The sequence below is a fragment of the Archocentrus centrarchus genome, unplaced genomic scaffold (assembly GCF_007364275.1).
Source record: "Archocentrus centrarchus isolate MPI-CPG fArcCen1 unplaced genomic scaffold, fArcCen1 scaffold_30_ctg1, whole genome shotgun sequence".
Lineage (NCBI taxonomy): Eukaryota > Metazoa > Chordata > Actinopteri > Cichliformes > Cichlidae > Archocentrus > Archocentrus centrarchus.
The window spans coordinates 494,865-509,970 of record NW_022060259.1 but is presented as its reverse complement, the minus strand read 5'-3'; the positions used below and the strand labels follow the sequence as shown (position 1 = coordinate 509,970).

At 38.2% G+C, this 15,106-nt stretch overlaps 1 protein-coding gene across 1 annotated transcript; it reads right to left on the bottom strand.

The window, feature by feature from the left end:
• Window positions 1-1,975: 1,975 nt before the first annotated feature.
• Window positions 1,976-15,106, bottom strand: sptlc1 (serine palmitoyltransferase, long chain base subunit 1). Its single transcript, XM_030724042.1, has 15 exons — window positions 15,053-15,106; window positions 14,053-14,160; window positions 13,883-13,974; window positions 13,472-13,565; window positions 12,141-12,213; window positions 10,361-10,493; window positions 9,699-9,828; window positions 9,455-9,544; window positions 8,004-8,111; window positions 6,728-6,823; window positions 4,406-4,502; window positions 4,174-4,228; window positions 3,706-3,823; window positions 3,356-3,429; window positions 1,976-3,169 (listed from the first exon to the last, which is right to left on the bottom strand). The coding sequence occupies exons 1-15, from the start codon at window positions 15,104-15,106 to the stop codon at window positions 3,073-3,075; spliced, it is 1,419 nt and encodes a 472-aa protein (XP_030579902.1). The 3' UTR covers window positions 1,976-3,072.

The following is a 15,106-nucleotide window of genomic DNA, read 5'->3' as shown; positions in this document are numbered from 1 at the left end:
TCATATGAGAGGAAGAGAGGCCTGCTTTCCATCAATCAGTACCCTCCATGGAAAAGTCACGTTTATTTCTAAAGCACATTTAAAACAACAGCAGTTGAACAAAGTGCTGTACATTTAAAACAAATAAAATAAAACACAAGATAAGAAGACAGTTAAAACAGGAAAGATAAAATAATAAAACATAAGTAAAAGAAAACAACATCACTAATGTATCCAGGACTCATTCTGATTTAAAAGCCAAAGAATAAAAATGAGTTTTAAAGGTGTCAACTGTTGGAGAGGTCCTAATATAAAGGGACAATTTGTTCGGAGCAAAAGCTGCAAAGGCCCGATGACCTCCGTGTTTTAATCTTGACCTCAGGACAGTTACGAGCATTTGCTCACCAGACCTCAGTGAACTAGCGGGAGTATGCAGGTTCATAAGATCAGAGAGGTAAGAAGACTCTAACCCATGCACTGTCAGGATGAACTGAAGACGTGGACCGCTCTCTCAAAGTCCATGAAACAGAGAAATGTGAGTAGACGTAGGCAACTCAAGGCAGCACGGAGGTAAGTTAGGGAAGTTAGCCAGCTATGGTGAAGAAAGCCAGGAGAATAAACCTGATGTTCTCCACTGTACCATCCAAGGTACTCTCAGTGGCAGGGGAACAATATGAGATGGAGCAATACCGGAAGAGCATAAGGATATACAGTCACTGAACAGGCTCCAGTCCTGAAGAGTCAGCTGAACAGGAATTACAAGATCCGGGCAATCAGCACCTACACCCTGCCAGTTATCAGATACCCTGCTGAGATAATAACAAACCCTGAGTTTAAAAACATATTCCAAGTTGATCAACTCTGAGTTTTCCATTCCAGAACAGCTGATCAGAGTTTGTTCAATCAGCTCTGAGTATGATCACCCTGAGTTAGCGCGCGCGTGAGTCAGGAAAGAAAGTCATCGTCAATGGTGCTCTGATACCAGGATTCACCATGGCAATGGGTAAAGAAAGAGCAGACCCTCCATTTTAATCCGATGGATGGAGGATCGCACGTGTCAGCGTGGAGCATGACGAGTCACTTTAATCAGTCTGACCCACTCTGTCATCATCACAGACAGAATAAAAGTTTGTTATAAAATATATCATTCCTTTTATTATATCTGCTGTCATCATTTACACAACTTGAATGTCAGAGGAAGCTGAATCCTAATTTCACATTTGATTTATAAAATTTAATTATTCAGCTGCAGCCTGACGGACAAACTAAAGGAGACAGAAAGTGAAGATAAAAATGTGGAGAAACAGCTCAGACTGAGTTTACTGACCAACCTGTGTGAGCAGAACCCGGGGCAGAGCTGACCTCAGGTCAGTTTATTACTCAAAAACAGTTTTTGCTGCAGTTTATGACCATTTAATTGTTTAAACATACAGTAAAAATGGAATATATTGATGGAAAAGCACCTTCACTTTATTCATTCTTTTAATGGAGAATTCAGGTGGACTCAGACACAGTTTGCAGATCCATTATAGAGCCTATGATCACCAATTTAGGTGATTTTCAATGGAAATATGTGGAGATACATATTCTGAATTACAGACATCATAACTTTCAAAATGTTGATTTAAGTCACTTTAAATATATTTAGTTCAGTTTTCAAGTCTTAGAATCGTTTCAGCCTCATGTTCACTCAAACATTCACATCATGTCCAGGATCCAGACATTTTTCCATCCAAAGTGTGTTCTGTGTCTAAAGCTTCATCCAGATCAGTGTGATGTAACAGTGATGCTACAGTAAATGTTTCAGTGGAACTGACTGACAGTCTGATAGCTGGCTCATTATAAATCCATGACATCATCGCTCTCTCTGTCCTTACAGCCTGTTGACGAATGAACGACTGTAAAAGCTTCATGTTAAGTACAAAAATAACAAACTAACGTCTAACTGGGATTTCAGTGCTTGTAGAAACATAAACGTCTGGAGATGAATTCGCTCCTCTGACACTCTGACAGCCACCTTATGAAGGAGGAAATGAATGGGAGTGTCAAACAGGTGGTTCAGGTGCAGCAGGAGGGGAGGAGTCAGAGAGACACTCAGTTTGTTGGATAAAACCTGCCAGGTAAGGTCACAGCGTCTGTTACCCCAGTAACTGACTCAAAGTTGCAGTTAGCTCTCCTTCTGGAACAGAAAACCAGAGTTTACCTCGTTTTAGGGTTAGCAAACCCAGAGTTATTAGCAAAACCTGCTTCCTGGGATGTCCCCATGGTGACCTCAGTTTGAGCTTTGAAAAAAAAAAATTCAAAGCTAGTATTTAAGAGATCACATTTACTTATATGCTTGATTCCAGGCATATACATTTCTGTTTTAGAAACCATTCCAAAACCTTTTCTGTATAAAGATAAAAAAAAACAAATATTCAGGTCAATCCACTTGAAAATACCAGTTTAAAATTTACTGTTGGCTTTTGGTACTCTGTAGAGCTAAAACCCTGCCTTAACCCAAAACTGATACACAGTAAGACACTTACACAGAGTAAAACACATTCTGATATCGCTCTATATACACACACCACTTAAAAAAAAACAAACAAATCCAATGACTTCAAGGTGAATTAAAAAAAAAGAAAAAAAAAAAAGAATCCAAAATGTAAAAATTTGTATTTTTGTTTGCTACAACAATCAGTGGCATATAAAAACAACTGTTGTGTACATTTCAAGTAGTGGTAGACTTCAGACACATTAAATACATCAAAGAATACAACAGGCCCTCTTTGGTCAGTTCATAAAAACAGCAAGTTATTTGATCTGTGGAAACCAAGTTTAAAATGGTTTTCTCTATTAGTGCTCGGGGGCCATTTTTATTCAGAGGAGAAAGACAAGCTGAGACAGTCCTGCTGATGGCCAAGACTCTCGTTCATTACATACAACATGTAGTATAACAAGGTACATAAGGGAAAAAAAGGCAAAGAATTACTAAGAGTCAATTCATTATTAGAGATCTCACAACACATTCAGTCAGTCAGTCCGGTGGATCGCACTGATGTCCCACCCAACCAATGGTGCAGACTTGTGTTAAAGCTCCAGTGATGTCTGCTAACTTTTGAGGAGGGTTGAAGCCGCCTCTCTGATACAAGACACAGCCTTCTGAATGTCCTCCTCTGTCTGCTCAATGGTGACCACCACTCTGATACTGGGCACACACAGGTGGAGCAGTCAGACACACCAAGACCAGGTCAAGATTTTGTTATTTACAGAAATGATTTCAAACAAATGTCTGAGTTCTTTTAATTAATCCATTGAAACAAAAATGAAAGAAAGCACTAAAAGACAGAACTCATACAGCGCACCAGACGCAGAGAAAGGTAAGGCCTCTTACCTCGGAGAGGGGAGAAAGCGCTCCTCTTTTTCCAGGTACCGAGCTAGGGTCAGAGCCACATGTCTTTCCATACACTAAGACAAATGATGGAAACTCCATGAGACATTAAAAATCATCTTTATTTACACACATTTTTATAAAGTATTCTACCACGTGATTGATGAGCGTAAGACAGGAAAAATACTAAAACCACAGAGCACTGCCGACACTGAACATGAGCAAAAGGGTTAAATCTCAACTTTGACACTAAATCCAAAGTTATTATATATGAACTCAAACAGAGATCTCCAAAAACTTCAAATATCTTGGGTGTCTGTCTGATGGGATCATCTGGTGCAGTGAAGACTTACATAATCTACAATGCTGCGGAGCTGCTTCATGTCAGAGTCCCTGGAGCCCGAGCCTCTCTCCAGCTCCAAGTGAAGAGCTGGTGCCAATGGCACCCCTACTAACTTTAGACCTGGTGTTCTGTCACACATGGAAAATAACGTAAATATACACCAAAAATAATTTATCATAGACAATGTTTAAAGCAACACAATGTGAAGATAATTTCAGTGTAAACCTATGTATTCTCATGCCTAACATACACACTGATATACAGGTAGCTGTCAGGTGCTTTCATTTTCTGTGAAAGGCTGGAGTGTTTGGGGTGCAAATAATGATGCTGCAGCAGAAAACTGTAATGGAGAGTTGCAACCCCCCCAAAAAAAATCCTACATTACCAGCAGTCAAAATAAAATCATCTGAGAGGTCTTCATTAAAGCCATGGTGTCAATATAATCACAGAAAAAAAAAATATATAGATATAAACTTACCCCTGTAAAGCATTGTAAACATGCCTGCACTTTTCTCTGAGGACTCTGAAAATATCTGCAGAGGAGAAGATCAAATGAAAACATGTGAAAAGAAAACACTTCTAATAAAACAAATTTCTAATCTGCAGGAGGTTAACCATAACAGGTTATCTTACACAAAAAAAGCTTGAGATCCTCAGCTAAGAGCAATGGATTTTTCCTGAGCTGGAGTAGGTAAGAAAAGGGTGCGTACCTGGGTCCTCCTCCATGATGGTAAGAGCCTCGATAGCAGCTGCAGCCAGCATAGGAGGCAGGGAGGCAGAGAAACAGTAGCCCTGGCCTGAGAGACGCTACAGAAATACATTCAATTATTTTACTAAATCTTATCTTCATTATTACCATTTTAACATTGATCAATTGAAAAATACCGATTGATTAAAGTCATAACCAACCAGCAGCTTCAGTCTGTATCACCATCACTTCACCTCAAGAAGCCTGTCCAGTTTCAGAGTGACTGAAACTGGACAGATGAGTGAAATTACTGACTTTACGCTCAGCGCTGTTGTTGCTGGAAACTGTCAGCACTCTTTAAATCTGTTCTGGACCACTCCCTCAGTGAAACTGGTTTATGCTTTTTCCATATTAAAGAATACAGATACCATCCAGGTAAAGTACAAAACATTAAAAGTTTGCATCATCATTTTAATATTGCAAAGACTGCTTTTGAGAACTGTCACTAGCTTATTACAGCCAATGAATGAATATATACACCCCCAAATTTCAAACTCTAATTCCTACTCACAATAGAACATAAAAACACTACTAAACTGAAACATTTTACCATTTCATGAAAATTATTAGATCAGTTTGAATTTGAAGCCAGCTACAAAAAAAAAGTTGGAACAAGGGAAACAAAAAACTGGAACATTAAATGTACTAAAAAGAAACATTTTGGAACAGGTCAGTAACACGATTGGTATAAAAAGAGAGTCTTTAAAAACTGGACAGTGGTTCACAAAATTTGTATCCAAACTGTATCTACATACAACATCTACCAACACCTGCACTGGGGTTTAAATACCTGGGTATCTCCACCTTTGGGTTTGAGAACTGAAGAAGGCTTTCAGATGAAAGATGAAACATCTTCAAGAAACAAAAAAAAATCCAGTCGCTTTTTTTTCAAGCTCCACAGACATCTACAAACTTAGTCATCCAGGTCACGACAGTCTTAAGAGCTTGAAAAAGGTAACTGGTCCTCTGAGAACCTACACAGACAATTGGCAGCTTGGACATCAGGAAAGGCACATCAGTGCTGAAAGGTAAATATAGAGGTGTCCTAGCAGTATATGTTCCCATCCAGATGACATCTTTTTCAGGGAAGGCCTTACATATTTCAGTAAGACAAACTGCATACTGCACCCATTGAAACAGCATTTGTAGCAGAAGAGTCCGGATACTGAACTGACCTGTTTGCATTCCAGGTCTTTGACCAACTAAAAACATTTGCTGCATCATGAAACAAAAAATATGACAAAGGAGACACAGGACTGTTGAGCAGCTAGATTCCTATATCAGGCAAAAATGGAACGTTCCTCTCCCAAAAGTGCAGCAGATGGTCTCCTCAGATCAGCCATTTATGGACTGTTGTTAAAAGAAGAAGGGATGCTACACAATGGTAAACATGGCCCTGTCCCAACTTGCTGCAGCCACAAAATTCAAAATGAACCAATATTTTTCCTGAAACGAAAAAGTCTTTCTCCAAAATATTTTTTAAAAAGTGTAATTTTACACATTTTACATATACACACAAGTGCAACAAAACGCTCTGTGCTTATTGTAGGCATAACACTGGGTCTATCCCACAGAAGATTGCTTTACCTTAGGCAGCAGACTGAATAGATGTTCTATGACATTAAACTTATTTAACAATTGGTAGTCACAGTTTTCAGGAGACTAAAAAATACTGAAATCAGTTGAAGTGTGGCATCTTAAAAAAACCTATTTAGAAACTGTTGTATGATCAGCCTGACTAACAATCACCGGTAGACCGTGAAATTATTTAGAAAGAACAATGGAATTAAAAAAGGTGATCTAATTCCTTATGAAGGCTTTTAATAATAGACATTTACTGGCTTCATAGTGCCTGGTCAATTACACTATTGCATTGCTTTATGTTATACGATGCAGGATGCACATTGTCACCCCTCTTACACACACAATCAGCTTTCAAATGCTTTAGAAAAATCCGCAGTACACACAGAGTCTCACTGCCTGTTTCTCATATCTAGAGCATGTCTCACTTTAAACATCTGATATGTTTTCTATGTTATATTGCAAATAAAATATGGATTTATGAGATTTGCAAATTGTTGAATTCTGTTTTTATTTACATTTTACACCGTGTCAACTTTTTGGGGATTGGGTATGTAACTAAGTCAAAGATTTGATAAAGGAATAGGCTTAAAGTGGATATAATGACTTGTCAAGCATAGAATTAATCACTAATTTTGAGAATGACATGCAAGAATGCCAGATTATCTGATGAGTACCACAAACAATTTTTTTTTTTCCTTACCTGGTGGTCGATGACAAAGGAGCGGCCGCAGCAGAAACCTCCGATGGAAGCCACAGCATTTTCCATGTTAGCACTTATCAGGTCAATGTCATCCATCTTCATGAAGCAGAAATGTTATCATGTTATTATTCCACACATGACTCCTACTGGCAAGGTTTTCAGATTTGAGTGACTAATCAAGGATAGTCTGGAGCCAAAACCACAAATCATCTATTCAAATTTATTAAAAATCAGACTGAGCCAAAGGTTCTCTCTCAGTTTGCCTTTTCTCTTTGTGCACTACAACAAAACTAAATGACTTGTTGATCTATAATGTGCCAAAAAATCTCACAAATTACATCAAGTCATTCCGAGCAAGAAACAACATTTCTGTCACAAGGTAGAAGCTGCAATTAACAACTTTTCTATATTCCTTATTTATCAGAGTAAAAACTGTCACTGACATTAAAAATGTCTTTAAAGAGAAATCTGGCCAAGAAGGCAGCAGAAAACGTTCCACATATAAGCACATAGAAACATTGTAAATAACTTTATGGCAGACAATCACTTTTTGGCCCCCACACCGACACCTCACAGGCAGCATGTGGTTATTACAGTAATTTCACTCACACCAATTTCAAATTCACTCCGTTGCCCAGATGTTGAACTTTTGTCTCATTGTTTGTTTGTTTGTTTTTTAATAAAATATCAAAACTAGATGTTTTCAGTCTACAGCAAAAATAAAGAAACTGGCCTCACTGTTCCAGTACTCCTGGAGGGGAGTGTATGCGTTACAGCATTGGCATGTATGGCTGGGTCAGTAGTGTTTATTGATGATGTGACGGCCAATAGAAGAAGCAGGATGGATTTTGAAGTGTACAGGACTATACTCTCCTGAGATTCAGACAAATGGTGCCAAACAGCACTTCATGGTACAGATTAATAATGACCCAAAACATGTGAACAAAGCAACCTAAAGGGTTCTTAAGGTGGACAAATGGGATACTGTTAAATGACTGAGTCAGTCACCTGACCTCAATCAGAAATGAGAATGCTTTTCACTTAAGACAAAAGTTAAGGCAGCTCTGAAGGCAGCTACAGTAAAGGTCTGGCAAACCATCGAGACATTTCATCCCGTCTACAGATTCCAGACTTTACACAGACTCCAAAGAATCCTTGTTTACAGTTTAATCACATCTTGTTTCTGTGTTTATTTGGTTGCATCTACTGATCTTGACTATAGTAAAGCTACCAGCAGAGAAAACAGTAACACGTTTGATTTAGTTTTTGTACTCACATTGATGCCAAAGTGTTCTGTGACGCCTCGGCCATGTTCTCCCAACACACCAAAAGACATGCTCTCCTCAAGAAAGATCCGCACCTTGTATTTGTACTTGAGCTTCACCTGGAAGCCACAAAACACTCAATAAATGGAGAAAAATAGGACAGCTCTGGCATAATTATGCTTTATTAGAAACATCATCACCAACATCACGTTCAGTCTTATTGCTTGGGTTAAACTTATCACTGGCACACAGTCAATGTTTGGGATATTTTACTGCACGGACAATCTATGTGGGATCACCATCATAGTGAAAAGCTGCACGGTAGATCATTATGTCATAAAAACTGACTACTACTGAGAGAAATGCAGCCCCAAACCACGACTGAGCCTCTCCTCGGTTTTACATTGTTGTACCTCTCTCATGACCTCCTTACATGCTGACGACAATTTGAACAAAAAAAAAAAATCTCAAATTTGGTTTCACGACTACATAAAACTACATATTGCTTATAATTTTCGGTCCAGTTATTGTGTAATTTAGCATGCATCAGCCTTTTCCTTTCCTTAAGAATGGCTGTTTTTTTAATGCCTGCCACTTTTGTCCTCCACTTGTCAAATTTCTACAAATTTTTTAAGGACACACTGCCCACCATGCCAACATATGCCAAGTTTTTGGCTAATAGTACTTTGGGAATACCCTTGTTTGTGCAAAATACTATTTTAAGCCTGTCAAACTCGGCTCTCTTCTGAATTTTTGTAGATTCAACTAAAGAAATGAGAACAAATTATGTTTTTGCAACAGGCAACAAAGTGCCTTAACCAATTAAAAATTGGTTCTTTGCAAGGTGTCTGTTATTTGTAGAAATCACAGGTTCATCCTTTAAATTAGGTGCCTTTTGTATGCTTGAATGATTTAAAGATTGATGTTAAGTGAGAACAAAACAAAACAAAAAACAACAACAACAAAAAATGGAGTAAAAAAGCAGCAAGTTTTCAAAGAAAAACTTTGAAAGACATTCCGAAAAACCTGGAGAACTATTGGCCAAGTCCGCTTTAAAAAAAAAAAAAAAAAATAGTGTGGCTCCTTGGAAGTAAAATCTAAACAAATGAGTGATGGCTCAAGACATAGCACTTTACTTCATTTACATCATTTCCTTGCTTTTAGTTTACTGATGGCATCTGCTACTGGGGTTCTTCAGCATAGCTTTTCAAATTCTGGAAGTATATAATAGGGAAATTCCACACTAGGTGCAATCAGTTTGAGCTGATTTGAGGTTTACAGATCATCTGTGAAAGTTACAAATGTGACCCATAAAGCTCGTAAACGTCTACACTGACTGAGTAATGACCACTACTTGAATACAACCCCTTGTGGCTGACACACGAACCCATCCATGACTGAGATGGCAGTGTGCAGTACTTCTACTCTCTTGTGCAGAGTGATACTGAATTATTCCATTTACCAGTTCAGGGAGAGGACAGATATCGGCAGTGTTGATGTACAGCCCCTCAACTACAATAAACTTCCGGGTCACACGTGCTTTGCGAGGATTCTACAGAAACAGAAACACAGCATTTATAGATTTATTAATTAACTTTTATTATGGTCAGGCCATGTTTGTAAATGAGAACTGGTTCTCAAACAATTTACTTTGTAAAATAAAGGTTTAAATGTTTATTAAATTTAAATTGTCTGTCTCTACCAACCTTGAGGTCCTCCAGCTCCTGCTCCTTAAGCAACCTCTCCAAGTCCTCCATGTCATTGTGCTTGAAATATTTAATGAAGCTGCGGGATGCCTGAAGCCCTTTTTGGATGGAGAAACAGGCTGCTTCATCTCTGAACAGAAAATAAAAAAAAGGGAAAACTTTAAAACTATGGAACCAAAACATATCAAGTACTCACAGATTTGGAGGCAAGGTAAATGTGTGTCTGTGTAAACTAAGCTATACTATCTTTAATAACGGGTTACGTACCACTGGCTTTTAATGTGTGTACAGCTCTTATCTGATCAAGCTCTCAGTCAATTATGGACCAATTTCACTGCATAGAAATGTAGCGAAGCACACTAATGATCTTCTTATGGCATCTGACAGTGGACTCATTTCAGTGCAGCATTGGATCTCACTGATCACAGCAGTTTACAGAGGCTAAAATACACAGTTTGTTTTAAAGGCACGATGCTGTTTTGAGTCACGTTGATCTGAGATTCCAATTTGGTCATTTAAGCAAGGGGTCTTCCTCATGTACTGAGTTAATCACAGAGTTCCACAGAGAACTTTCTATGCTAGACATGCTTCCATTATTATTATTATTATTAGAGAACAATGCACGCACGTCTGTCACGCTCACTCTCAGAGACAACACTCACACAAAGATGATGTCCCCTCTCTTGGAGTAGGCAGGTATTGCACTAGCAATAGTTGCAAAGCCATATGAATAGATAATGGCTTCTTCAGTTTTCATGAACTTGGCAAGACGACTTTCCAGCTCCAGGTGAACATCTGGGGGCAGGGAAACAACAGAAGTCACTAATTGGTAACACCTTCTAAATGTCACTGTCATTTGTTTTTATCCTTATTATTAGCATTTCTGACTTTTTAGTGGATGTGGTAAAATTGGGGTTTAATCACAGGTCACAAGTCACTGCGCTTTAAAATAAAGACTGAGCAGTATGATTTCAAATGCTTGTGCTTGACAGAAAGGTTTCAGCCCATCAGTTAGCATTGGGTCATTCCATCTCAAATCATCAATATTTTAACATTTTCAGCTTCACCATCACTGATATGCATACACATTTTGTGGTCCAAAGTTTTAACATGTCCGTCAACCCATGTTCAGGCCTTTTTTTTTTTTTTGCTCGCTGAAATCTTAGATATTGTTTGAACATGCATATCTCAAAAACTATTAAAGATAAAAGCCTGAAATTTTCACTGGTCTTTTTCGCCATCAAAACAAACCAGGATCTGTAATTCGGGACAGCTACATCAAACAGGACCCATCACCAAACACCATAAATAAAAATATAAAATAGATTTGGAAGTCTAGATAACATTACAGCCCCATTGCATAACAGAGAACCCTTCAGCAGACATCTTATTATACTCTGAAAAACCATTTTACCCGGAGAAACAGACAGATAAATATGATGTTGCACGTCTCTGTGTAAAGAACACAAGCAAAATTTTATGTGTCTTTATGGATTCTACAGACAGGAAAGGTAAAACCTCATGAAGAGATGCCCGGACAGACACACAATATTACAACTATACCCTCCCGCTTTATATTGAGTGGGAGGATATGAAAAAAGTTCAGCAGTCCTGCAAAGTCCTATATTTAAGTACACACTAATAAAAAAAACTTCACATCACAAATTTCAATTTAAGTGGTTGAGAATGGCTGAGCAAAGATCCTGTGAGACTTCCAGATACAGGCGGACAAAACGTGATAGCTAACCACCCGGACACAGTAGTGGTGGACAAGCAAAAGGAGAAAGCTGTTTTGATAGATGTAGCAATACCAAGTAGCAGCATCAGGAAGAAGGAACATACAGTGGGCAAAGTAAGTATTTGACACACTGCTGATTTTGCAAGTTTTCCCACCAACAAAGAAGAGAGATCTGTGATTTTTATCGTAGGTACACTTCAACCGTGAGAGAATTAAAAAAAAAAAAAAAATACAGAAAATCACATTGTATGATTATTAGATAATTATTCTACATTTTATTGCAAGAAATAAGTATAAGTATCGGGAAATACCAAAGGCTGTGAGAAGAGCTAGAGAGGATGTGGAAAGTGAAGGAAACAGTTCTCCCCGTGGCAACTGGAAGGCTCAGGGCACTGATCTTATAATGAGAAAGTTAAAATAAAATAAAAAAAAAAGACTGCAGAAAAGCTTCAGCCTCTATAACCTCATTTTAAATGGTCTGGTCTACATAAAGCTGAAAACAGAGCCAACAGAGGAAATGACAAAGAGTGAAGAAAGGAAATGGACCTGGAGTTAAGCCTTGAAGGAAGCCATGTTTCTGTTTAACAACACATTGGTTTATGCCAAAGATATAACTGAAGTAAAGAATTAGATAAGGGCATATTTAAGCAGGGATCAGTGTTCTATATCAGATGGTGGAACATTAACAGAATAGTTGAACTCACCAAACGTCCCATAGAAACCTCTTGGACCACAAGTGCCCACGCCATATTTCTTCAGTGATGCCAAAGCCTTTTGCTGTAATGAAAAATGTGATTAAAATTATTAAATTAGAATGTACTCAAGTTTTAATTAAACTAATATTCACTGAAGAGCCAAGCTTAAAGGGAACTTATTACTCCTTTTCTTATTTACGGCACAGAAACAAAAACATAGAAAAACCAGGCTGAAGTAATTTTAAATTGACGATCACAAACTATGTTCTGTTCTTTAAATTATTATGTTTAATAATGACACAAAAATAAATAAAACATCTGATTAAAACAAAAATAAAACTACTGTTAACTCCCAATGCCCCCCTCAGCCTCCTAGCAGGAGACTCTTTAGATGGCACAAATCCCTGGAGCTCTAGAACACATCATTGGTTGAGCAAATGGTTAAGAACAAGAATAAAAAATGCTAAAATTATAATAAATATAAAACCACATATTATTCTTGAGTTATTGCACTCACAAAATTGAAAGTTGGTTGCCCACCTGCCCAGCAGGTTGTCAACAATACCCCTTTACTCTTTTTAAGCTGAGGGGTAAAAACTCTATTAGGTTTACAGGAAACTGTCAATCGATCACAATTCACACAGCACCATGAGCCAACCAAACACTGAATTTCATCAGCATCATTAATGGTGCAAATTTCACTAGCTGACAGGGCGCTCCTAGCTGTGTGTGGCTGTGATGAGTGGGGTTTTTTCCCTTAACATCTGAGAGGTTTTCTGGACAAAGATTTGGGGCAAAATACTGCGCTGTTTATTAGCAGTTTATGCAGTTCAATAAATTACATATTTCAAACGTACTTTTGAGAGATGTTTGCCAACAGTGAGATTAAGACAACAATTATTGGAAATATTAGAAGGCCTGGCTGTTCTTGACTGAGTCAGTGCTTGGCTGTTTTTGACTGCTGCATTACATTTTCTGAAATAAGGATGCTCATAGCAAGCAATTTGCATTAAGCAAAAACTCAGGACTCAGAGTGTTTTCAGTTTTAGACAGTTTTTAATTTACTCTAGGACCTCTAGGTCATAGAACAACAATATCCCTAATATGGTAATCTCTGCTGCTGTTCAAGCCTTCTGTTTGCCAGAAGAAAGTGAGTTTAAAGTGAGGATGAACCAAAACTCGTTTCAAACAGGATGATGAAGACAAACTGAGGGGGGACACCAAGAACCCGTATTACATAAATAAAAATAATTTAGAATTGTGAATCATGCTAGAGAGCCAGAGGAAGAAAATATGTTGCTGGAAATTACCAGTACAGGTTGCTTTTAAATAATACTCACCTTAACCCGCTCATTGTCAAGGAGACCCAGGAAGTTAAATGATGCAAAGTTAATGCACTCTTTTCCATTGATTATGATTTTGTGACTGGGAGGTCTGTAATGAAAAACTGAGCATTTGAATTTTTTCCTTAACACACTTTAATTCTACAGAAATCAGAGGACAAAACATTTTATAAGACCATAAAATTAGTGTCATTTTGATTCATTTCATACATATAGTTACACTTGATATCATTCTCAGATTTCAGTTCAGAACAATTTGGCTACATCTTCCATTACTGATTTTATCCACTCACAGCATAAATGTGAAGAAAGAAAATACTTCTGCTATCACACTTGGCCCTTGTGGCCATTTAGCTTTAGTGAATATTTAAAACTTTAAGTAAAGCAGTGTGGTGCCTGTGTGTTTACCCTGTGACAACATCATAGTTGACAGTGGGGTGATCTTTGGAAACAGGAACTAGTGGCTCTGGCTGCCATTCCTCAATCAGGTCCTCCTTTTCCTGTAATGTTGAAATATGTGAGAAGAGTTTGGTGACACAAATAATTGTGGTGTTTGATTTTCACTGCACCATGTTTACCTTCTCTGTCAGTTTATAGGTCTCATGAAGTTTGTAGGTCTTAGAGAACAGAAGCCTGATGATCCACAGTATGAGGATGCCCTCCAGAATAAGGTGATAAGCAGGAGCCTGAGAAATACAGTACAAGTCTTGAAATACATTTCATGTAGCATGTTTCAAAGAAAATGATTACGATAAGTGGAAACATTTCAGGAACCTTGTAAATGTTTTAATGAAAGTTAAATGCAACAGTCATTAGTTCTCCTAAGGTACGGACAACTTAACACGAGTTAAAAATGCAGACTTCAAACTATGCATCAGTTTTTAAATTGTGTTGATAAGCCAAGTAAAACCAGAGTTATGATCAATAATTTACTGTGTTCGATACAATTGTCATTGTGACCTATGGCACTGTCATAATGGAACGAGACACACAAACTATTTTGTAGTGACTTGAAGTGTCCCTTGTCACAAATCAGACAGATATCAATCACAGAGATCATTTAAAATAAATAAATAAATAACCATAGCACTGAGAAACAAAAAGCTTCAGCAGTTAAAGTCACCCACATAATAAATATAAAACCACATATTATTCTCGAGTTATTGCGTTCACAAAATTGAAAGATGGCTGCCCGCCTGCCCAGCAGGTTGTCAACAATGCCTCTTTACCCTTTTCAGGCTGAGGGGTAAAAACTCCAGATAGAGCTCCCGCAGCAGCTCTATGGTTCTACACACATTTACAAACTTGGCTCCAGCTCTGGAGCTCACCTCATCTTACAGCAGTAGCAGCTAGCTACCAAACACTTCCTCGATAAGTCGCCTGTTCAATGAACAGCTACGCACTGAGCCCTTCAGCAGCCAACGCATCCATGCGACTGGATGCGGAAGTGTGTAAAATACTTTTCTCGGGCCGCCACCGAGAAGTTTACGGTTAACAACCCCGAACTAATTTAAAAACACCAACGTGTAGCTAAACATGGGAAAACAAGTCAGCACGTCGAGGAGAAGAAACACTCACCTCATAAAATGCCTGCACCATTTCCACCAACACCCACTGCTGTCCCGACGCCAT

Bases quoted from the DNA above. Each gene is read 5' to 3' on its own strand.
- sptlc1 (XM_030724042.1), bottom strand. From the start codon at position 15,106: ATGGCGTCGGGACAGCAGTGGGTGTTGGTGGAAATGGTGCAGGCATTT. The intron at 13,566-13,882 runs GTAAACACACAG...TTTTCATTACAG, and splicing joins AACTATGATGTTGTCACAGG to ACCTCCCAGTCACAAAATCA. The intron at 3,824-4,173 runs GTAAGTTTATAT...CATGTGTGACAG, and splicing joins GTTTACAATGCTTTACAGGG to AACACCAGGTCTAAAGTTAG.